Consider the following 25,225-nt stretch of genomic DNA (forward strand, 5'->3'; position numbering starts at 1 on the left):
ATCACATAAAGGATCAATCCATCTAGATCCTAATCTAATTGAAATTACCAATTTAATTACAAAGACAAAGCATGAGTTGATGATCAGAAATATTTCAATCTAAAAGACCCATTCAAATGACGAGCTTCTGATATCAAGAAAAACACGGAAGGACGTGAATAATTTCCATACCTTTCACGTTCAAAACTTCCAATCAATCGCTCAGTTCCTCTGAGGTGAGGTTGCGTTCTGAAAGCAAACAAGCACAAAAGAGAGCGAAGAAGGGAAGAGAATAGACCTGTTTATTTGGTTGGAGGGAAGAGAACCATAGAACGAAGGTTCTTGAACCTTCAAGTTGGAGAACCGAAGGACACGTGTCCTAAGAGGGGTATTCCAGTTAATTCGAAGGAAAATAAAAGGGTTATAATGGTAGAAGAATCAACCAAACTAGCTAAAATACCCTTCAAGGACACGTGTCGTATCCACCAAGCAGGACTCCATATCATAGATTTTCCCTCATTTGGTAACAAAGTTATGGTAGCCCGGGTTCTCTCAAATTAAATACAAGCAAAGGGACGCATTTCCTGTGCAGTAGTTCTTCGAAAGAAAAATGTTTTCTCTCCTTTAGATTCTTTCTCCCTCTCTGAAATCCGAACAGCCATGATTTCTCTGCAACTGGTGACCAGTAACCCTAACCGATCTTCTCTCCACACATCCTCTCCCTACCTCTTGAACAGAAAATCCCTAAAATCCATAAAGCCCAGTTGCAGGAATAAGCCCAACACGACAGTTAAGTCAGTCCTTCAGTGGAATCGAAAACCCCAGTTAGCCGGCGAGACTCCCCGTGTTGTCGTCATAACCTCCGGTAAAGGTGGCGTTGGAAAAACTACCACTACCGCCAATGTAGGTCTTTCCCTCGCTCGTCTCGGCTTCTCCGTTGTCGCCATTGACGCAGATGTTGGCCTCCGCAATCTTGACCTCCTCCTCGGCCTTGAAAACCGTGTCAATTATACTGCTGTTGAGGTTCTCAATGGCGATTGCCGCCTCGACCAGGCTTTAGTCCGCGACAAGCGGTGGTCCAACTTCGAGCTTCTCTGTATATCCAAGCCTCGGTCAAAGCTTCCACTTGGATTTGGCGGAAAAGCCCTAATTTGGGTCGTCGATGCCTTGAAATCCCGCTCCGAAGGTTGCCCGGATTTCATTCTTATTGACTGTCCTGCAGGTATCGATGCTGGGTTCATTACAGCTATTACTCCGGCGAATGAGGCAGTTCTCGTTACAACACCCGACATTACTAGCCTGAGGGACGCTGACCGGGTCACAGGCTTGCTCGAATGTGACGGAATCAAAGATATAAAGATGATTGTGAACCGAGTACGAATGGATTTGATAAGAGGGGAGGATATGATGTCGGTCCTCGATGTTCAGGAAATGTTGGGGTTGGCGCTGTTGGGGGTGATTCCAGAGGATTCAGAAGTGATTCGGAGTACAAATCGAGGGTACCCACTTGTGTTGAACAAACCGCCAACGTTGGCTGGGCTGGCATTTGAACAGGCAGCTTGGAGGCTTGTTGAGCAGGATAGCATGAATGCCGTAATGGTTGAAGAGGAACCAAAGAAGCGCGGATTTTTCTCCTTCTTTGGAGGGTAGGAAGTGGGCTTTAATACGGTTTGTGAACAAGTTCTTTAGCTCATTGAATGGTGGACCCGGTTATTTGGGATGAGGTGTTGTCATGGTGCAAGTAATTCACTTTGGTTCTGGGAGCAGCTACTTGTTCAAAGACTGTGGGAAGTCAGAGGCTGTGTACAGAGAATAGGTAAACTGAGTTTTTCTTCATTTCAATTATCTACTTTTCTTATATTTTGATGTTTGGTTCTGTAGCATTGTTTTCAATCTAATGCATGGAACTTGCTGAATGGTTCAGCTTTTGCTTTTGCCGCTTTGGTAAAGTTTTGGTTGGGTTGTATGTATACTAGAACACAGTTGCAAATAGATGAACTTTTCCCACATCTGCTAAACATTTCTATTCTCGATTGATTGCTACATTGAAAGGTTTAGCCACTGATCAGTGGATAAGGTATGGCTGAATCAAGAAACCATTACTTACCCCAATTGCATGTGTGCGCACATACACAAAAAAGGGAGAATAAAATAAAAGAAGAGATAGAAGAGTTCTTTTTTTCTCTAGATTTTAAGGAATTATTTATTTTATCAGGTTTAGGTATCTTCAGTATGTCTGATTTTTAATTTTTTATGTTACAAATTCGAGTTGATTAACCCTATTATATAATATTCTTGGGTTTTAGCATTTCACCTAAGCGTAGGATTCATTTTGTTTCATTCTTAGTTTTATTTGATTAAGCCTATGTACATATTCTATATGGAAAGTACAAATGAGTTTTAGGGGTCATTGCTTAGTGTATGTAACGATAAAATCTTGGGCTGACAAGACAAGAGTGAGAATGTTGATTCAATCTGCAAGCAGCCACTTTGCACAAAAAATACAAAACTAGGGATGCAAGTTGGGCAAACTGGCTGGTGAAATGTTTTGAAAATCGTAATTGTATCGTAGATTGTAGAGAAAGTTGAATCGTGAATTGTATCGTAAATTGTAAGATTATTTCTATTTTTTATAAACTTGTCAAAAAATTAAATATAAATATATTAAAGGCTAAATATATATAGGAAAATGACTTTACCCTATTTTTAATTTTTATATACTATATATGTACCTAAAATAATAGAACTTACCACTTATACAATAGAAGCCTAAGATGATATGATCAAGTTTGACTTGAAAGTCAAACAAATCCACATACAATGGCTCTTTAACCTACATATGATGGAAAATAAACTCAATTTCTACTCTTAAATAATGTAAATAAACCATTTTCTAGTAAGGGCTTAAAAGAAAATCTCCCTTGACAAAACTAAATATAAACAAAAACATAACAAAGTAGAGAACTAATTCTTAATTGAATTTATTTGAATCGTAGAAATCATATAAATCGTAAGGTTTATGAATCAAACTGTAGGATTCAAACAAAAATCATAAGATTTTTGCATAAAAGGATCCAAACATAAAATTCAAATCGAAACCCTTGGGATTCACTATTCAAATTGTGAATTGTATTGTAAATCGTAAGATTTTGACTACATTTGAACTCAACCCAGGTCTAACCCTAAGAATTGGCTTTGAGGCCGAGCCTGAGGTCAAGTCCAAACTGTCCAACCCGGGCCCAACCCACACTGAAATTTGATGCACTTGGGTTGGTCTTAGGCTCGGGATGGTCAGTCAGCGCACACCAGAAATTCATATAAATGTATGTGCTTATGAAGGGGTTTACACAAATTCATTTATGCATGACTAGTTATGATGGGGTTTACGCAGAAAGAAGGCATAGATTACAAGGAGACCTTTGCCTCGGTTGCAAAGCTAAACAATATATAAGCTTTCTTTTCTCTAGCAATGAATTTCAACTAGGAATTGTGTCAACTAGATGTAAAGAATGCATTATTGAATGGTGACTTGCAAGAAGTCTACATGGATGCTCCGCCAGGGTATACCATGAGAGGAAAGGTATGTAAATTAAAGAAGGCTTTATATAGGCTAAAGCAATCACCTAGGGGCTGGTTTGAGAGGTTATGCAAGGCAATGAAGACTGTAGGATACCAACAAAGAAGTGCTAATCACACATTATTTTATACGAGAGATGGAGGAAAGTTAACACTCGTATATGTTGATGATATGGTGGTTATAAGGAACGACCAAAAGGAGATTCAAAAGCGGAAATATTTCTTAGCTTCAAACTTTGAGATTAAGGATTTGGTACCTCTAAGGTACTTCTTGGGAATAGAGGTAGCTAGATCTAGTGAAGGAATCTATATATGCCAAATGAAGGATGTTTTGGACTTACTGAAGGAGACTGGGAAATTAGGAAGCAGGCCGATCGATACTCCTATTGAGCAAAATCCCAGTTTACAAGAAGGTGATGAAGAGATTTATTCTAACAAGGAGAGATATCAGAGACTTGTTGGCAAACTTCTATATTTATCTTTTACTAGACCTAAAGTTGCTTATGCAGTTCACATAGCATATTGAAATTGAGAGAGTCACTTTGTTAGGGAAAAGATTGTTTCTTGAGATCTCTGCATCCCTTATATGCTTTCTACAAGACAACTAGCTGATGTCTTTACGAAGAGTCTTAACAAAGCAAGATTTATGGAATTACAATGTAAGTTGGGTATGATTAGGGGTGGCAATTTTTGACCCAACCCACTTGATCCACCCAACCCACCCACTTGAAAACCCACCCAAATATCATGTGGGCCAATATGGGTCAAGTAATCCATTTGGGTCAAGAGAATATGGTTGGGTTAGGGTGGGTAATGGGTACCCATAGGGTCAGTGCAGTCATGTTTAGGATTTGAAAATCAAATTACTCTCTATCTTCACCTCAACTCTCTGCCCCCTTTCTCTATCATCTACATAGGTAGCTCAAGCTGGTGATTCAAATTATTGGCAATAATGGAAAATCTTTCTCTTTCTCTCTCCACCTCTCTCTGCTCTCCCTCTAATCTATACAGGTAGTTGAAACCAACAACATATACATACAAGTTGAAGGAGAAGGGTCAAAAGGAGTTAGGATCATTGGAGGCTTAGATTGTGGAGGAGAGTCGTAACTCAGATCTATGCAGAATAGGATGGGTTCGTCAAGGGAATTATTATTCGTGAAGATGAATTGCAGGGGAGAATGCAGGTATTTTTCTTATGTCAATCAAACCCCATTTTGTGATTCTGTTACTATTGCACATAGCATACCACTATTAGTTTATTAATTCGCCCAATTAGACTCTCAATTTCTACCCTTGGGTCATGAAGGTGAGGAGAGTGCAAAAGTATCTAGAGATCTTTGACTTGTTGAAGATTTGGAACGCAATGCCCAACACCAATGGTGGTCAATCAAACCCCAATTTGTGGATAATTTGACTGAGAAGAAAAGAAGGGAAGAATCCATGGAGGAAAAATTACACTTGTAAGAAGTAAGGGAAGTTTGCAAAGAGAGGATTGAATTGGTTGCTAACAATTTCAAACAAGAGTGGTTGCTTATCATGGAAAATTTGATTAGATTTTGAGAGAAGTCGAAATTCAGATTGGTTGTATTTTTCTTTTCTTTGAAATTTTATAATCTTTTGTGTATTTACAATATTTTCTATTCCCATTCATGGTAGTTTAGGCTCTGTTTGGTTTGTGGGATAGGGATGAGAAAAAGGGAATATTCCAAAAATATCCCTTTTTCTCTCATTTGTTTTGAGGCAAATAGAGGGATGGGATAAGAAAAATGTGGGATGTCAGATCCCAAAGTCGTGGAATCGGGGTCGCACCAAAACCGTGCGACCCCGGTGGAAAAACTTGAGAAACCACTGTTACTGGCCTTCTTCTTCACCAGATGCTAGGGGCAGCGGTGATCTGCTACGATCTCCCTCCATCTTCCTCTTCTCTCTTCCCCCTCACCTTCTTCTTCTTCCTATTCTTCCTCCCCTTTCTTTACTCTTATCACCGTTGCAGCGGTAGATTGTATCGCAATCCCTCTCCTCATAACTCTTTTCCCCCGCTTTCTTCCTTCATTCTCTCCATTTACATCTCTCTTTCTCCTTCCCCTTCTTCTCAGTTTTTTCTTCTTCTCTGTCTTTTGTTCTTCAGTCACTGATTCACCGTCTTCAATCTTGACGACAGTGCCTCTTTTCTTCTCTGCAAAGGATCATCACCGATTAGGAGCAAACCGCAGCCATCGCTAGAGGAAGAAGGTTTAGGCGTGAGATTTTTCGGATCTTCTCTGGTTACGGTATACAATCACAGACGAACTCGATCCTGATCCAAGAAGTTTTCATCGGAGAAAATATCCCCCCTCTCATCATTCTCCCTGGTCCTTCCTCAAGCATCGACTCCTTCCAAGACAAACCAGTCGAAAGAAGAAGCTATCCTTTGTTAATCCATCGTCTCAGCCGATGAAACTGATAATTCCTTTTATCTGAATTGGGATCGGACAGGGGGAGATGAGACAGGGGTGATTTTTAAGACCAGATTGAAAAGAGAAGAGGGTAGAGAGGATTTTTAAGACCAGATTGTAGAGGGGATTCTCCCTCACCTTCTTCTTCTTCCTAGTCTTCCCGTCTTCCTCCCTCACCTTCTTCTTCTTCTTCCGGCGAAGAACCAACAATGCTTTTCCTTTATTTTCCCATATATAAAACCAAACACTGGAAAGTTAAATTTTTTCACTTTCCCATCCCATCCCACCCAAATCTTCCCACAAACCAAACGGAGCTTTAGAGAATGGGTGGGATGCTGGTGTACCAAGGTGAGCTACTTTGACAACACCTTGGAAAGCCATTCATAGTGTTCTTCCTCAGTTTCTCAGGCATGTCAGGTGTGATATTTGTTCTAGGAACACTGTTCGGCTCTAGGAGGATATTTGGGTTGGAAATACCCCTTTAAATGATCTTTTCCCTTCACTTTTCTTTGCCTCTTTGTATAAAAATGAGGTCATCTCAAACTTTATCACACTTAAGGGAACCCCTTGTCTCCAAATTTGGATTTTGGCTTTTGTAGGGGGTTAAGAGATCAGGAAATTAATTCTCTCTATAATTTTATCTGTCTCTTGAATCAAGTCTGTTTGGATCCGTCTAAGCCAGACAGTAGGATTTGGGTTCCCCGATCCAATCTTGTGCTTCCTTTATTAAGTCCTTTTGTCAGTTTTCTTTTCAACAGGTTTTACCTTCGAAGGAAATTTGGTTTAGGCCGGTTCCCCCTAAGATAATGACTTTTTGTTGGGAAGCGTATTATGGGAAAGTGAACACTTTAGATAACCTGCAAAAGAGAAGACTTTTCCTTTGTATTTCACCCAACTAGTGCACTCTCTGTAGAGCTCACAGGGAGGATTGTTACCACCTATTGATGTCTTGCCCTTTTTCTGCAGAATTATGGGATTGGATTTTTTCATTGTTTAGGTGCAGGTGGAACATGCCAGCAGAAGTGTGCATGATCTTTAACCCTTCAACCTTCAGTTGGCCCAAAAAAAGAGGGGGAATTATGTGGAGATGTGTAAGAGTGCCTTGCTATGGACTTTGGGAAGAAAGGAATGCCGGAATTCTACAAGACAAGGAGAGGAGCAGCCAAGACATGAAGGGTTGTGTGTTGAATAATCCACTAGCTAAAAAGTTTAGAGCTTTTCCATCACTTTTCCCTTTCAGACATATGGAGAAATCGGTCAGCAGTAGCAAGGTGCTCTTCTAGGAAGACTAAGGCAATTACAAGATGGATTCCACCGCCTGAAGGCTCAATGAAGCTGAATTTTGATGGGAGCAGTCATGGCAATCCAGGGCCGCTCTGGAAGGGTGGGGGGGGTCTTGAGAAATGAGGTTGGGGATATTGTACTTTTCTATTCAGGTCCCTTGGGATTTGGGGATTCAGTCAGAGCAGAACTATTAGCAGCCATACAAGGAGTGCAATTTGCAAATCAACTGGGTGTAGGGCAGATTATTATTGAAGGGGATTCCAATGTGGTGGTTGAAGAACCATGAGGGAAATGAAGTCAAAAAATTTAAGTGGCTAACAAGGAATATGTCTGCCATTACACAATGGGCGGGGAGATCAAATGCTTTGGCTGAAGGCTTAGCTAAGCAAGGGGCTAATGGGGAAGTCTTGTTTTGGGATCAGTTGTAATGCTTGTCATTTTCTTTTAAGTTTCTTTATTCAACAAAAAGTATAATTTTTTTACATTTCTATAATTTATTTGTGTTTTCTATGATTATTGGGTTGAAATATATAATTATTTTTGAATTTTTATCAATTATATATTTTATGCAATTTCTTCTTTTTGTTATATATATGTATAATTTTATCATTTTTTTTCTACAGTTTTTGATATTTTGGATAAAACATATGATTTTCCAATTTTTACCATTTTTATGAAAATTTTGATTTTTCGTTGAAATATCTATGCATACATATATATTTTTTTAAAATTTTTAAAACTTTACGTATTTTCTGCTATTTCTGTGTTTTTGTATAATTTTTGGTTTTTTTATAGTTTTTGTTGTTTTTCTACTATTTCTATTTTCTGATTTTTTTTTTTGCAATTTCTACAATTTTCTTTACTTTACAATTTTTTTCTTTATCTGAATTGTATATTTTCATTATTTTTTTTATTTTATATATCTCTCTCTCTCTCTCTCTCTATATATATATATATATATATATATTTGCAAACTCTGAGGTTTTATATGAAATATTTTTTTATCACTTTTCTGTGTTTTTATGGATTTTAGATGTGAAATTATTTTTAAACGTTTTTTTTTGTCTTTTTCCATGTTTTAGTTGAAATTCATATGCATGTATGTTTTACATTTTTTCTGTAATTTTCTGCAATATTTTGCATTTTTCTGAATTTCCTATATTTTTCTGCAATTTCTGATGTTTTACATGAAATATATATTTTTTCCGTTTTTTTGTTTTTATGCATTTTTATTTGAAAAAATTAGAACTTTTTATGTTTTTAGTTGAAATATATAATTCTATGTTTTTGTGCAATTAAAATAGAGAAAAAAAAATCTAATTTGAAGTAGAGGGTCGAATGGGTGGTTGTGTCCCACTTTGATCCACTACCATGGGTGGCAAATGGGTTAGTTGATCAATATGGGTGGGTTGGTACTCAACCCACACCCAACCCAACCCTCCCATTAGCCATCCCTAGGTATTACAGATATCTATGCTTGGTGAGGGGAGTGTTGTGAGACATAATTGTGTGGTGGGCTTGGGCCTTTTGTTAGTTGCTGTAATGTATCTCTTGTTTATTTATGTTTTATGGACCTGGTCCTGTCTTGTACTTTTTATTTTGTTGCGGCCACCTAATCAGGGGCGGTTTTGTCTTTCTCATAATCTTGTAAAACGTCTCATTTAAATATCATTTAGGGCTGGACAGAAAAGCTGCTGTCACTCCTTCCTTCAACTTTTTTTCCTCTTTTCTCTTAAAATCTGAATGTAAACACAGCCTTTCAAAGCCCTCTGTACTACCCTCAATGGAGATGACAGCTGGCCTTTAAACACTACTAGATCATTTCTGTTTTTCCAGAGAAGCCAACAAGGACTGTCACTCCAAACCAAGGTTCAAAATATCGATACAGTCGATACACTGGTAGGGGCGTATCGGCCTGCATTGAGGCTCATTTCTCCTTTTTTTTTTTAGTTTTTATTTTTCAAGTTGGTTCAGAGGGGTCAGTTTAAGGCCCATCTACCCCCTGAACCATGGTCTGACCCAAAACACCCACTGTTGGGGCATACGTATTGGCCGATACAGCCTGATACGTATTGAAACTTTGAACCTTGCTCCAAACTAGCTTCTTCTTGGTTATAAGCCCAACTCTTCAGCCATTAGGTGAAGGAAGGAACATCCATTCTCAAAGCTAGAGGGGAGCCAAACCATACTGCCCTTGCAAAGGAACACTTTCAACATATGCAAAATGGTCTTTGGCTTCTCCATACAACAAGGATAGTCGCTAGATCTTGAACTCCTGCGAGCTAAATTGTCCATGACAGGAATGGCATTGTGGCAGCTCTTCTGAAGTAGCGTCAAGTTAGAGAAATGGTCTTCTCTCACAGTATAATAAGCAGACTTGATTGTAAATTTGCCTGATTTGATTCCTTCCCAAACCAGCAAATCCCCTCTCTGGTTCCATCTCCGGGGGATGTTTAAGATTGTTGTAACTTCTTCTGTCAAGAATAGGCAAAGGACCAGCTCCTTATTCCACCCATAATTAGCTGCTTGGATCAAGTTGTTGACCTTCTGAATCAAGCATCAATCTGGCATGGGGATGCTAATTTTGCAATTGGGGAGCCCAGGAATCCACCAATCATTCCAAAATCCAAATATTCACTGATGTCTCATTCTAGTCGGTCACACTGCCCCTTTGAGGACGATCTCCTTACCTATCCACAAACTACTCCACGCCTATGGCCTATGAAGAATCTTCAAGCCTGACAGGTACCATTTAACATGTTAGAGCTCTTTTTGATACATAATGTTAGAATTCAAAAAATTTGAACTATTTTAGTTGTTTTTCTCCATAGAAATGTCCATGATATGTGTTGGATTTCAACTCAAGTTCGTATCCCTGCAACACTTCTTACTATATTTTTATGCTTTGTTTTTACATATAGGTATGGGTCTGAGAGATTCAATTCCCCATTTCTGCATTTACCAACTTGATTCTTTTTGTTTCTTGGAACTTCTTGAGTTGAAGTAGAGACTGAACATGTTTCTGGACAAAAGTTGGTGCTTAACCCCTTCAACCTTGAGAATATGATCTATATAATTCCTTTATTTTTAACCATTTGGACTCGCTGGAAAAGCACTTTGTTTTGGGAAACGTTTTCTCTAAAAGAGTTCCTATTTCCTCTTTGAATTAGGTTGCAATCCTACTTAAAATTTAGATATTAGACTTAAATTTTTTTCTATATGTACACTGATAGTTTTTTTCTCTCTAACTAATCCTCTCTGTTACAAAATAATCATTCAAGTTGCTGTTGTGAAGGTAGCATGACTATAGAACCTTAATTGCTTGGGTACAATTGTGGAGTTTTATGGGGTTACTTGCAGTTAATTTCTTTTATGTTCGCTTTTATGCTGGAAGCACTCTAGCAACAATTTTGATCTTTTGCTGAAACCTAAAACAAACTTGTTTGTGGCATGATAATAGGTTATAAGATTGTTATTTTAAAAATTATATTTTCTGTGCAATTGCAGTTTATAACATGCCAATTTCCTCTCTTTTAAACAATCAACGCACAATGAAGAACCAGGTTCCTCCCACTCTGTCAACAATTTATTTGTTCCAGCACTATGCTGTCATCCTGTTATCCCAGTTTATGCAGTTTCTGGTAGGGTTTTAACAAAAAATGGTTCCTTTCCATGACTAGATTCATATACAGCCAACCTTTTGGTGTAACAAATTATTGGTTCCAGCTTTATGCTGTCATCTTATGCAGCCTGTTTCTGGTAGGGTTTTAACACAGTTCATGACTAGATTCATATGCAGCCAGTCTTCATATTGGTGCAAGATTTGTGGATGCTCTAAGCAAAACAAGGGATTACTGAAAACATCAAGGATGCATAATGACCGCATGGCAAGGTTGAGCTAAGCGGGTTACTATCACTTATTTTCTTTCAAAATAAACTAACAAAATGCTTTTAAAAAGAGAGAGAAGATGTTTTATATGGTCAAGTAAAACTTTCTCTCGTTCCATCCTGGATTCTCTACTGTTGTACGGGCCCTAAAGAGTAATCAAGGAAACCGTCATGGGGCTGGTTTTCAATGGACCAAGTTAGGACTATTGATTTGAGGGTTTTGAATACCTATAGACCTGGTCAACTATATGAATGAAAAGGGGTGGTCTCTTGACCACATATTAAGATTTTAACTAGAGGATCAGTGGATGGACTTGATTACAAGAGTTGCACATGCTTGATTGGCTCCAAGAATCAGATCTAAGGATGTGACCAGTTCCCTGATGTTTAAGAAAATCAGCAAGCATGAGGATTTTTTGAAAGTTTATGTTGCTATGTCTTCAAGAAAATAGACTTAATAAGGAACAGTCAGTAAACCAGAATTTTTGCAGCCTATTTTTATACACCATTTCAAGTTTCCTTTGTAGTGCAAAATATATTTAAGGTTAGGAGATTAATTCTTGGGCTAACACAATTTCCCAACCTCACTCTACTTTCCCTGTGGATGATCAAGCAGGTAAACTCCATTCATCTCACGGCCAATCCCAATCACCTTCTTCGTTTCCAGATCCTGAAAAACACAACGGTCAGGAAAAAAGACTATTGAACAATTTTGGTTTTTTGTAATACTACTAATTAAAATCAAGTTAGCACTAAACTTAGGAACATGCAAAACTGAGGTTAGGGAGATGGCATCAAATAGTCTGATGTTTCCCTTGCTAGAAATTGGCACAAGGGAGCCATCAGCAATATATACTTTGTCTCTCCTAGAGGTTAAGCAATATGTGGTAAACAAGGTAGATAAACTGGTCATATGGTTTGAAGCATCTAAATCTATAACCTAGAATGGTCTAGTGTTACATGGGGCTGAAGCATGACATGCTGTAGCTCTTGTACCTATGTGAACAAAGGCTGAAGTAGAATAAGTAGATGTGGTACCTAAATGCTGAGATGTTTCAGTAATACCAGCTTTACTTTCTAGGTGTGCCAATGCAGCCTGGACAACAGCTAAAGCATCTAAAGATGTGGTCCTTGTGCTGGAAGAAGATGCACTATCTGTAGTAGTTGCCACATTAGCATTCCCCTTCCTGTTTCTAAATCTTACTGGCATTAGGTGAGGGTGCAGCTTCCAACAAGTGTCCCTAGTGTGTTAAGCTTCTTGCAATGATCACAAACAATGTCTCTTTTTGTCTTCCTTCTTAATTTCCCTATCCTTCTCTCCTCCAACCTTAGATTTCATTGCTGCCAAGGTTGCTTCTGTAGGCTAAAAAGATAGCATAACCTTTCTCCTACTCTCTTCACTGTGAACCAATGAGTAGGCTTGAGATAAGTCACACTCTCCCTAGTCAGAAGTTGTTGTCTTGTAATGTCAAAATTTGAATTTAGACCTGCTAACAACTCAAACACTCTATTTGTTTCAATTAATTTTCTATATGTTGTTGCATCTCTCTGGCTTTCCCATTCAATAGTTTCCAAGTGATCAATTTCATACCAAAGAGATTTCAGAGTAGCAAAATACACTGAAATTGAATTCTCCCCTTGTTTGAGGTTGTTTACTTCAAACTTTAGTTCATAAGCTCTAGCCACATTGAGGGGTTGGGAATAAGTCTTCATCATGCTGTCCCAAATCTCCTTGGTTGTTTTTGCCCAAAGGTGGTTTCGGCTGATGTGGGACTGCATAGAGTTGCATAGCCAAATCATCACCAAGTAGTTCTCCTGAACCCATCTTGGATGATATGTATCCTCCTTGGCTGGTTTCTTTGTGTCTCCGGTCACATACCCTAATTTACCTCTACCTCCAATGGTCATCATTATCGATTGGGCCCACTCCCAGTAATTTGTTCCATCAAACCTAACAGTGGTAATTTGGAACGAATTTCCACTCATGTTACCAGTCCCAAAAAAACCTTCCCCTTGTGTTTTCACCTCACTTCCAACCTTTTCCATACTATGTAGATCACAAATAGGTGACAAAACTCCAAGAAGAAGACTAAAGGAGACTAATTTTCTACTGAAACACTAAGTAAAATAGGGAAAAAAATCCAAAAATTGATCTCAACAAAGAATAGGTGCCTAGAACTTAATTTCAGTCGACAGTTTCTTCTCAAAACTATAACTTCAGTCAAAATATCAAAGCCCTAGATCAATATCAATAAAGAAAAGATCTTGATTCCTCAAAAGTGATAGAAGGGTTTAATGCCAAGGAGAAAACAAGGTATTCTCAGATTTATTATGCCACTGCTAAAAAGAATTCTTGATAACTTATATCTAAGATCGAATTAACTTAAAGGTTGTACCTTTCATAGAAAAAAGAACTTTGATCGTCCACTTTGGTTTGAAACCCTAACCTTGGTCGAACCTGAACTCTTTCTCAGAAAAAGAGTTCTGATTGTCCACTTTGGTTTAAAACCCTAACCTTGATCAAATCTGAACTCTAATTCTTCCTGGTCACCGGGTAATTCTCCAAGAATCTTTCACCTTCTTGGGCAGTCTTCAACACTCCAGTAACCTCCAAGAACCAGGCAACTACTGCAGAAGTCTTGATCTAATGGATTCTCATGTAGCCAACCAGATCAGGCTTACATGAAAACCCTAGTTTCTCTCGTCAATTGCTCTGATACCAACTAGAATAAAAGCAAATAGATTTTTGTTCTATTGTAATTCAGAAAAGAAAAGAAAATAAAGGAATAACTAGGCTTCAAAGAGAAGAACAAGAGGAGAAGAGGAGAAGAGAAGAGAGAAGAAAGGGGTTCAGTTGATGGATTCTGCCGCTCCATAATTTTTTTATATAGATTAATCTCCTTATAAGAATAGGATTATTCTAATCCTACTTAGAATAAAAATCATACTCTAATCCTATTTAGAGTAAAACTCAAACAAGAGCATAAAATAGGATAAACAAGGCCAGCCGACCCAACTTAAAAAAGGATAAAAAATAACCAAGTGTGAGTATGGAACCACATACACTAGAACCTAAGTGTGGGTATGGAACCACACTTTCGAAGCTGCTAACTATCTCTACAAATACGTTACAATTGTTTCTTATTTTCTGATTTTCTTTTTTTTTTTTATCTTCTTGACTTCTTGCTATCAAACATTGAAATATCTACATCAATTCCTTTCATTATTCTTAAATTCAGATTTGCGCTGCTTTCAAATTAGCCTTTGATACAGTTATATACATACTCTCCCTCTCTCTGTAAAACCCAAATTCTGAATTTAACATATACTCACAGAGGTTAAATTGCTTTGATTGTCTCGTTCATTTAGCTTACTTATTTATTAAATTCATATAGCTTCTATTTACAATTTGGATTAGTCTCTCACTCTCTCTTACTATATTGACCCCTTAGTTTTATTTATTTATTTTCCTTGAGTGTTTTCAGTGTCTAACTTTTAGATCTGTAAATGAAGGTAATGAAATACGGTGGTTGATGTAGAAGAATGAGGAGTGTAACAAAGTAAGAAGACATGTCAATGATTATTGAAACATAGATGGTTTTTGTCTGGTGAAGAGGCACAAAGGCTAGTTCGGCTTCGGTCAGTGTAATGACCGTTTGAACAGCCTTTATAGTCTTGCATAGGGAATATCTCCATACTTATGTGCTTTCTTTCAGGAAGATATTTCGAATGCAAGATTGGGAGAGGCTGTTCGAATGGTGTGGGCATGGATTTGCATTGACTGAAGCCGGTCTCCACAAAGGCACAAATAATCTTGAAAATTAATTGCTGGTTTCTTGAATGCAAGGTTCAAAATATCAATACATAGGGTGATACGCCAGTAGGGCGTATTGAACTGTATTAGTACTGTTTTTATGTGTTTTTTTTCTTATATTTTTCCTCGAAACTGGTTCAGAGGGGCCAGTTTAAGGCTGGTCTATCCTCTGAACCACTCGCTGACCCGAAACACCCCCTGTAAGGGTATATCGGGAAGGCTCCGATACGATATGTATCGGCCGATGTAGACTGATAGGTGACAAAATTTTGATCCTTCCTTGAATGCTCTCCATTTGTTACTAAACTTTTATTTCTTTATAGCTTTTCCAAATTTCATATTCAAATCTTCAAGGTCCCAAAATCTCAGTCGCAATTAATTATCTGACAGAGCTTCATTGCCGCCAACAATGAAGAAGACTTCTTGCCACCGGTATTGTTTCTTCTTTTTCTTATTAACACCATAACTGAAATGTTTTCATCAAAGGCTTTTCTGTCGCCGGCCGTGTTAACTTGTTAATTGATTTTTTCTTCTTCATCTCCTTCGACTCTCCTTCTTCAACAAAAGCCTTATCAAGGCACTAATTAGGAAAGTATTTCTTCTCCAACTGGTAAACCATCCATCCGGTAATGCTTCTCTTTCTCTCATGGAAACAAAAAAGCATATAGAAATATAACTCTTCTCTATTGTGCAACGTCGGAAGTTCTACAACTTCCTGCTTCATATTTCTTCCGAGTCCGTCTCATACATCCATTTCCGGCAGTACTTCCTTTTGTATTTATCTATCTCTTCCAAATGAATCAGACTGCACCTGGCTTGCATCTGTCTCCGAGGCCCTCGATGAAAGCTTGCCGTCGACCCAACCTTCAAAATCACTTGCATGTTGAAAACATTTCAGATATGTTGAAAAGGGCAATCGAACTTTTGGATGAATGCAAAGGAAACTCTTTGGGAAGTCTTTTTCTGAACTTGGACCAAACTCAGAGAACGTGTAGCAGCTGCACCACCAATGACTAATATTCGAGCTCCTGCTACAAGCTGGGAATGATAGAGCTACAATCGTTTAAAATATTTCTCTTTTTTTAGCATCACTTCAAATCCCTTTCCATAAATTACAACTTTCTTTTAAGTACTTGGCAAAGTGTCGTTAGAGGTGGCAAGGGGATGAACTTGGCGAAACCCCACTAATTTTCATGGCATGAAAACAATATCTGGTTTGGTTCAGTTTCAAGGTAGAAGGCAATGAATAGTCTTTTTTGAAGGGTAGTTTCGACATTTGAAAAAGTTTTAAGCTGCACATATCATCACGTGATATAGATAACTAACGGACCGTTAATGACAAAGACTAAATTGACAGTTTTTAAATGTTTAAGTACTGTAGTGGCTCGTTTTGAAGTTCGGGGACTACTGATTAGAAATTTTCCCTATTTAATATGGCCATTTAGTGCATTAGTTAGTTTGTCTCAGCAATACGAATTCAATTCAGGCAACCACCAACTTTAGGAAGGGATTCAGTGTGGTGCTGCACAATTCAAATTATGGGGGATTCGGGCATATCACCAAAGTACCAAAAAAATTTTGATATTGCAATGTTTTTAAGGCATATTTTAGGAGTACAAATACAAATTTATGGAGTGCAAAACCTTGTATTTTGTATTACTTAGTATACAAAAAAAAAAAAACACATTTTTACTTTATATTTGCATTTGTACTCTTTCCAAACTGAGCCTTATTTTTATTATACATGTGTCACTCTGCAAAACGGAATAACAAGAAAGAAATATCAGAAGATATATCTTCTAAAAATGAATTTTACATGACCCAGTAGAAAAGAGTACAAAATATTGGCTTTCCCTCGCTAATGTTACTGATGCAAAGGCCCATTCTACATTGTAATCATGTGGCAACTTTGGAAAGTTGTAACAAGTGAAAATTTGATCACATTTCCACACACCCCTCCATTATTTCAGCATCCATGTCTATGTGGAAAGAGTATATGGAATTTGTCCCAAACTCGAGAGACCGGCTTCCATTAGGGCAAACCTGTGCCCTGAAAAACCGAGTAGATGCAGAGATGGACGGCTGAGATCTTGGCGTACTAAACCTGCATACAAGGAGAAAAAGAGTAGCTGCACAATATAGGATCTGAGACACCTATCTCTCAAACAAAATGCAAGAGAGAATTGTCAAATCTGGATGGGGCCTAAATTTGGAGGTTGCTTGACCTTTCAAGTTATCCTGATTTGTACACATTTTGCTATCTTTGTGATAGTTATATATATATATATATATATATATATATATATATATAGCCTAGGATCTAGCCACATGGTCATCCAGTCTAGACTGGGTCAAATGGATATCCATTGACCCAATAAGAACTGGAATTTGGATCCAGAATAATCCAACAATATTGGTATCTCCATGCATAAAAACAATTTCAAATAAATTTATTTTTATAGAAAATAAATAAATAGATAATAATTTAAAATGAATAATGGTGTGAGAGTGTTGCATGGAGATAATCATAAAGTAGTCATCTTCCATCAACATGTGGCTTGTCACATGGCCATTGGATATTTCAACATGTTGAGGATTAAACGAGGGCCTATGACCACTCTACCAACATGCCTACACTCTTCTAACACCCTTTTACAACCTTGCATTGAGAAAATATCTCCCCATCAAATAAAACATACAAATGGGGAGATATCCTCAATGCAAGGTAATAAAGGCTGCTAGAACAGGTTTTGACCTGACTGAAGCCAAACTCCAAACTCTGTTTGCTGACTCTGCTCCACCTCTTTTATGGATATCAGATCCTGGGAACCTCTCCCTCATGGTTTGGTGAAATTGAATGTGGGTGTTGCAACTGCTCCTTCCTCTGGAATTGGTGTTATTTGCCCTGATTCCTTTGGTAATCATGTAGCCAAGCGGTTTGCATTCCTCAATGCTCTTCAATTGTGGGGGAATCTCAAGCTCTTCTCTATGGCCTTAAGTTGGCCATGTTGCTTGGTCTTTGAAAATTCATCTTAGAAGAAGATGCTATGAAACCTATCTAGGGCCTGTTAGAGGAATCTTCCCTCTCACCTTGGTCCATAAACACTTATATTATGGATTGACTTGTCATGTCAAAAGGAATTTCAACGGTGTTGCTCATAAACTTGCTAAAATTAGTGTCAATGGTCATTACTTTTGGGTGGGTGACACTCCCTCTGGTATTTCTCTTCTGGTTAATTCTGTTTTGTCTCCTAGTGAGATTAGTGTAAACCAAGATTTTACAAGTGAATGAAAGTTAACTCAGGCCTTTCCAACTCAAAAAAAAAAAAAAAATCAAGCAATAATTACCTATGTGATGCTATATCACTAATATTTTTTAAAGAAGATTGTATAATTAAAGTTAAATGACAACAAACAAACTGTACCGAACACAATAGCGACATCACTAACGAAGCTAAAATAGCCTAAATAGGTAATTGATTTCGGTTTTATTCGCAATTGGTCTGATATGAATTTCTTTTTTGTTGGGCCCCACCATGTTGCCAACCCGTGAAAAGGGTCGGCAACGAGACAGAATTCACGGGCGTCATGCATCTGATATGGGCCCACCAGTTACAATAGGCATTAGCCCAACCCATAAATTCAAACTTTTCCTTTCCCACGATTCCAGTATTCCACAGTCCACGGTCCACACCTAACCTCCTCGGTCCTCTGTTTATATTCTACCTATTATACCAAAAATCGTTGACTTTTGTCTTTGGGATAGGTCTAAGCGACGACCACAAAGAGACCCGATCTGCTCCTCACACAGGGCACCTCACTCGAGTATCACATGCACATGGTACCATGCATTGGGAACATCTCCCGTACTTATAAGTTATTATTCATGGGAGATGTTCCCAATGTACGGTGGATGTATATGTGAAGCGCCCCTGTGTGAGGAGCAGATCCTGTTTCCCACACAGTCTAGTGTGTTGCTGATGTGGAAAGTTGTTTTTGTTTCAGAAAATAAAACTATTCTAATCTCACACAAATTGTAAACTATAATAGGGATCGGATACATGGAGGCCCACTCATTTTTCGGAAAGTTATTCATTTGGCTAAATGTATTTGTCCCAATAAAAAAATATTTATTCGAGTAAGTGCATTTATCTATATTTTTTTATTTTTTATGTAAAAAAGATAATGATCATTTTAGCCATAAAACCATTATTAAAAGAGGTAATTTTATCTCATCCAAGTGTTAGACAACTTTTTCCAAATGGAAAGTTATTTATCTACAAAGGAGTGATACTCAAGGAAAATAAATTTTTTGTGAATCCATATAAATCTCGAAAATGAGCATGAGTATCACAGTTGGGGATCAAAATCCCATTGACTAACTTTCCCCATTCTCAAAATCTGGAAAATGAATAGGCGTGAAGTGTGTCATACAGCAAAGCAGGACCCTCTTGACTTAATTGGCAATCTATAAAATCTCTTTTATCTAAGCATGACAAGGATGGATCATAGAAACTAAAATCAGTAGTGTTTTCAACCCATTGTTGACCCGATCAATTGAATTGTTCGAACCGTCACTTGGCCAAGATTCTGGGTCCGATTCAGTCAAGACCCGTTAGATGGTAAAAAAACTGTTGACTTGGTCAAGAACCGTTTGACCTGGCCGGTTCAACCGTTGACCCATTCGACCCGGTCACCAGGTAGCAAGTTGCACATTCAATGTATGCAAACTTTTTAAGGCCATAACTTTGCACTCTAATGTCCGATTGGGGTGATTTGTTTTTATTATGGGTAACTTTTTGAAATCTATATGCCCCAAGGCATTGTAGATGTCTTGCCCCACTATTTTCGCAAAAACAAAACTCATTTTTGGCCTCAAATTGCACTATTTAATATTTTTTTTATAAATAAAAAAATTAAAAATTGAGTTAAAAAATATAAATTAAATATTTGTATATTATTTATTGATAAAATATATATTTATATACACGTGTGTGTGTGTGGCACGGTATGAACCATTCAACCTAGCCAGTCAAATCGATGACCTGCAACCCAAAGGCAAAAACAGTTCGGCCTCCGAGTCAGTTTTTAAAACATTGGCTATCAACGATTTGGATCCTCACAAAATTAGTGGCAATTTTCAACCCAAACCATCAAAACTTGCCCAACCCACCCATTTACAACCTGCCCAAAGATAAAATATAAAAAGTACAAAAAATTGAAATTTATAAAAAAAGGGCATGCATCTAATATTATATGTTCATTATATTAAACAATAATATAATAAAAAATTATTTTGTTAATGATAAAAATAAAAAAAATACAAATAGAGTCGAATCATGAGAACTAGAATGAAAACCAAGATCCATAATAACGGAGCTAAATTTGGCAAACCAAGACCATGGAGCTTGTTTGAGTCCATATAAAGCTTTTTGAATTGTATAGGCTTTGTTTGGAGGGTGATCAAGGCTTGGAGGGGATTTCATGTACACTTCTTCTTGGAGTTCACCATTTAGAAAGGCATTTTTTACGTCCATTTGGAAAACGGACCAATGACGTATAGCGGCAATGGTAATGAGAGCTCTGACTGTAGTGAGACAAGCTACTGGAGCAAATGTTTCTTCATAATCAATCCCATACTCTTGTGTGAATCCTTTAGCCACAAGTTTGGCCTTGTAAGGCTCAACACTCCCATCTGATCATATCTTGATCTTGTACACCTATTTAAACCCTATTGCAGATTTTCCAATATGTAAGTCAACCAAGTCCCAAGTTTTGTTCTTTTGAAAAGCGTCAAGTTCTTCCTTCATAACTTGTTTAGAGTAAGCTTCACAAAAGTGTTAGGCTCATGTAGAGTGGCTAATGCAAAGTAGAAATGGCAATCTTTAAGTTTGGAGGGTGGGGCTCTCACCTTGGTACATCGAGTAGTGATGAAAGGAACCATATCTGGTGAAGGTGATATACCTGGAGTGAAGGATTCATAGGATTTATCTGACCATTTGAGTTTGTTAGGCAAACTAATGTGAGTAGGCAACATAACTGGAGCTTGAGGATCACCTACATCAAGAACACAACTCTTAGAAAAAGATCAACACTAGGATTAGTGAAGAATGATGAGTTAGAGGAATCCACAAAAAACTTGGAGATATTGGAGAACATGGTGTTTTCCTAAAAAGATGACATGCCTAGAAATTCTAAGACATTGACTAATAGGATCATAATACCGATATCCTTTGTGTTCTATATCATAACCAAGAGCGAAGTTCAAGTTTATTGTGCTCATGTGATTGAAGTAAAATAAAGAAAGCACATCCAAAGGTGCAAAGAGTTGAATATTTAGGTGGTTTCCCAAAATGACGCTCAAATGGTGATTGATTATTAAGTGTAGGAGAAGGAACTTAGTTAATGGTATAGACAACAGTAGGAGTAGTTTCCCCCCAAAATTATTTTTGGTACAGACGTAGATATAAGTAAGGTACGAACAATGTCCAAAGTGTGCCTAAGCTTACATTCTGCTTGACCATTTTGTTGAGAGGTGCCAAGACAAGAAGAGTGAGAAAGAATACCATCCTATTTAAGCAAAAATATAAATTAAGATTGTTTGTATTCATTCCAAGGCATTGTTTGAGTTTTTATCATTGCACAAAATTCACGATAAATATCAAGCAATTTAGACTTACTATGCATCAAGTAAAAAATCATTAACAAATATAACAAAATATCTTGATCCACCAATTGATGTAACAAGAGAAGGCCCCCAAATATCTGAATGCATAAGGTCAAAAGGTGTTGAAGCAAAGGAAGTAGTATCATTAAATGGCAATGTTGATTGTTTTCCAAGTTGACAAAAAAGACATGAATAAAAATCAAAATTTTTAATTGATCCCAAACTACCAGAGGAAGCCAAGTAATGAATTCGACTGTGATTTTTAGGCATGACCAATATGAGAGTGCTAGAGGCTAAGGGCGAGAGACGAACTGGATTTCGTAGTAGTAGAAGATGAAGTAGAGGAGCGAGGTAAATGCAATGATGATAGATCGGACATACGACCAACTTTATGCTTGGTCCAAATGATCCTTTTGGTCTAGGAATGCTTTACCACAACACTAGTATGAGAGAAATAAATTTCAAAACCATGATCACATAATTGGCCTATTGAAAGAAGATTCATGGATAGTTTAGGAACTAAATGGATAAACAGGGTTTTAACTGGTCTAGTATGAGTAATAGGCACAAGGGTTCCATCAATAGTTTGAATTGAAGGAATATTAGAGACTATAATTTTAGAAGAGATGAGAGATGGATCTAAAGTCATATGATTGCAACAAGCTGAATCAAATAACCAAGAAAAAGTACTTGGTGCAACAAACAGAGTAGATTAAAGTTTATGAGATAGAACATACTTAGTTATGGCTTCAATGTCATCTATGTAAAAGGTAGGAGAGGAACCAAAATTGGAAGTGTCAAGAGTAGTGGTGTTTGTGATAGTAGTAGGGCATTGAGTTGACCCTTTCTCTTGTTAACATTTCTTTTTTCTTTGTAAGTTCTGACATTCATCTATTGTATGTCCCTTATTCTTGCAAAATGCAAAATGTTGTGGACTAGGAGCTTGTACTGGCAAGGACACCAGTATTGATTAGAGTAGTGGATGGTACAGTAGCCAAAGGTAGACTTTGAGGATCACAATGGCAAGGACACGAGTAACATTCCTCCAAGTTTCTTTAGCAATCAATTTTGCAACTACCTTTTCCAAGGATGGGGGAGGATCACAATGCAAGAGATGTTGGGAATGATCCCTTTGCTTTTCCTTGTGCAAATCAAAAAGATTTTAACAACAAATAGTAGATATGCAGTAATGAAATAAATAGTGAAACAAAAAGCAAGCAATAGTAGTAGACACTAAGATTTACATGGAAAACCCCTTAATGTGAGGGTAAAAACCACGTGACCAAAATCCAAATCATCCACTATCAATAATGAAAATGGGATACAATTTTATTCTATCTAGACACATCTAGATGATGAACATCAAGAAAGCTCTTGAATTCTAACAACAAAAACATCAACAAAATGGGTAGCAAATAAGATATTTCTCACCAAGAAGGAAAGCACAACAAAGAAGAAAAATGAGATGTTGAAAAACGAATTTGTCTTCTTCGTTTGAGCCCTTGTAAATCTTCTTCTTCTTTCTCAAAACCCTTTTCTTTCTCTAAATATTTTTCTTAGAAAACTGTTAGAGTGAGAGAGTAGTAAGTGAGCTATCCCAATTTGTTGGATAGCAAAAGACGTATTGGCTTGCAAGACAAGCCAAAAAGTACAAAAGACCATTTTGTTTGATTTCCCTTTTTGTCCTTTTACACTTTTCCTTCTTCTTTTGTCTTTATTGATTTGTGGCTCACCGCATGAGGAGGACAACCTAACAAATCTCCCCCTCCGACTCATGAGGAGGTCTTCTTCATACTCAAATCCACTAAGCCTCTGCAAAAATCAAACTTGTTCTTGGATAAACATTTAGTCATCATATCTGAACCATTTCATTCTATATGGATCTTCTCTAGCTACAATTGCTTATCCTCATGAACATTTCTAATCTAATGATACCTTCCATCAATGCTCTTGGACAGGCCACCACAGTCCCCCTTCGAGGGCCAAGGGCCGACACTATGCCTCTTCCTCTCGCATCTTTGGGCTGACCCATACCGTGTCCAAGAGAACTAGGATGGGGCCTAGGCTCCCCTCGACCAAAGAATTGTTGACCTAAAGGCATAGCTCGACACCGTCAAGGATGAGCTCCGCCAAGTTAGAGAAAGCCGAGTTGAAGACTCAACCAGCTAGAACCCTCTATCTAGGAGGATGGACGCCTTCACCTCGGACATCATTTCCGAGGTTCTCCCACCACACTTTAAAGTGCCTGCGTTTGAGATGTACAATGGAACGACAGACCCAGATGACCATCTGGAAAGTTTCAAGGCGTTTATGCTCTTCTATGGATACTTCGACACCCTGACGTGCTGGACTTTCTAGGCGACCTTCAAAAGGGCGGCTTGCCAATGGTTCCACGAGCTTCCCCCCTTGGTCTATTGGTTCGTGGGAACAATTCGCTAGCCTCTTCCTCGCACACTTCATCAGTAGCAAGCGATGCCAGAAGAGTGTTGTCTCGCTCATAGCCGTCCAACAGAAGTGCAGCGAGATCTTGTGGTCCTACATTGACCACTTCAAGAAGGAAGAACTTGAGGTTTTGGGACCTCAACTTCATAGTCTCCATGCACGTTGCCATCAATGACCTCCTTCCAGGCTCGACCCTCAAGTGTTCGGTAGCCAAGACACTGCCGAAGTCCAAGGTAAAATTTTTGAAGAAGGCTCAGAAGTACATCGCCACCGAGGAGGCCTCGACTGCGATCTCTAGGAAAGAGAGGCTGACCACCATCATGGAGGCTCGGAAAAGAAGAGAAGAAATGGATACAACTGCAATGGTAACAACAACAACAACAACAACAAGGACAACAAGAAGCCACTGGCCTCGGCCTAGCTTACAACAAGTATACGCCACTCAACTCCACCCGAATGCAGATCCTCATGCAGGCAGGGAAGAGCTGTACATGAAGTGGTCAAAGAAAATGAAGAGAGGATCCCCAAGAGGGGAAACCCTAAGAAGTACTACAAATACCACCACGACACCGAGGACTCCTATGAGTTAAAAATGAAATTTAGTCCCTCATTCGCCGTGGCCATCTGAAGCAGTACATGGGGGGCGAGGCCGACGCCTCATCCTCACAGCAACAGCAGCAATAGTTAGCTGGCGTCATAGACATCATCATCGGGGGCACGGCCTCATTCCTCAAGGCCTACCCCAAGCAGTTGAACATCCAGGGGCCAACCCCCAAGAAGCCAAAGCAGAACGAAGCCTTCACATTCACAAACGAGGACTTGAAGGGGATCTCAGTCCCCCATGACAATGCGCTCGTGGTGTCCCCCGAAAAGCTTATCCGAATTGGTAAGTTTCCTCAAAACTAATGCCGACGTCTTTGCTTGGTCTACCGCTAACGTGCCCGGAATTGACCCTTCGGTCATTACTCACAGGCTGAGCGTTGACCCGAGCTCTAGGCCAGTTCGGCAGAAAAAGAGGAATTTTGCACCAGAGTGATGGAAGGCCATAAGAGAGGAAGTTGACAAACTACTCGATGTTGGATTCATCCAAGAGGTACATTACCCCAACTAGTTGTCCAACGTGGTTATGGTGAAGAAAGT

The 25,225-nt window shown here is 38.4% G+C and overlaps 1 protein-coding gene across 4 annotated transcripts; it reads left to right on the plus strand.

The window, feature by feature from the left end:
• The first annotated feature begins 523 nt into the window (after positions 1-523).
• Positions 524-16,234, plus strand: MIND (septum site-determining protein (MIND)). 4 transcript variants are annotated; one of them, XM_010278602.3, is made up of 3 exons: positions 524-1,795; positions 14,676-14,722; positions 14,879-15,296. In XM_010278602.3, exon 1 carries the CDS (start codon positions 640-642, stop codon positions 1,627-1,629), a length of 990 nt encoding a protein of 329 aa, XP_010276904.1. In that variant the 5' UTR covers positions 524-639; the 3' UTR covers positions 1,630-1,795; positions 14,676-14,722; positions 14,879-15,296. The 4 variants fall into 4 exon arrangements, with proteins under 4 accessions (XP_010276904.1, XP_010276905.1, XP_088746644.1 ...); XM_010278603.3 differs by lacking the exons at positions 14,676-14,722; positions 14,879-15,296 and adding an exon at positions 15,781-16,234; XM_088890518.1 differs by having other exon boundaries at positions 14,676-15,296.
• Positions 16,235-25,225: the final 8,991 nt, after the last annotated feature.

Source organism: Nelumbo nucifera, chromosome 6 (assembly GCF_055504915.1).
Source record: "Nelumbo nucifera cultivar China Antique chromosome 6, China Antique-T2T, whole genome shotgun sequence".
In the NCBI taxonomy this organism is placed as follows: Eukaryota; Viridiplantae; Streptophyta; class Magnoliopsida; order Proteales; family Nelumbonaceae; genus Nelumbo; species Nelumbo nucifera.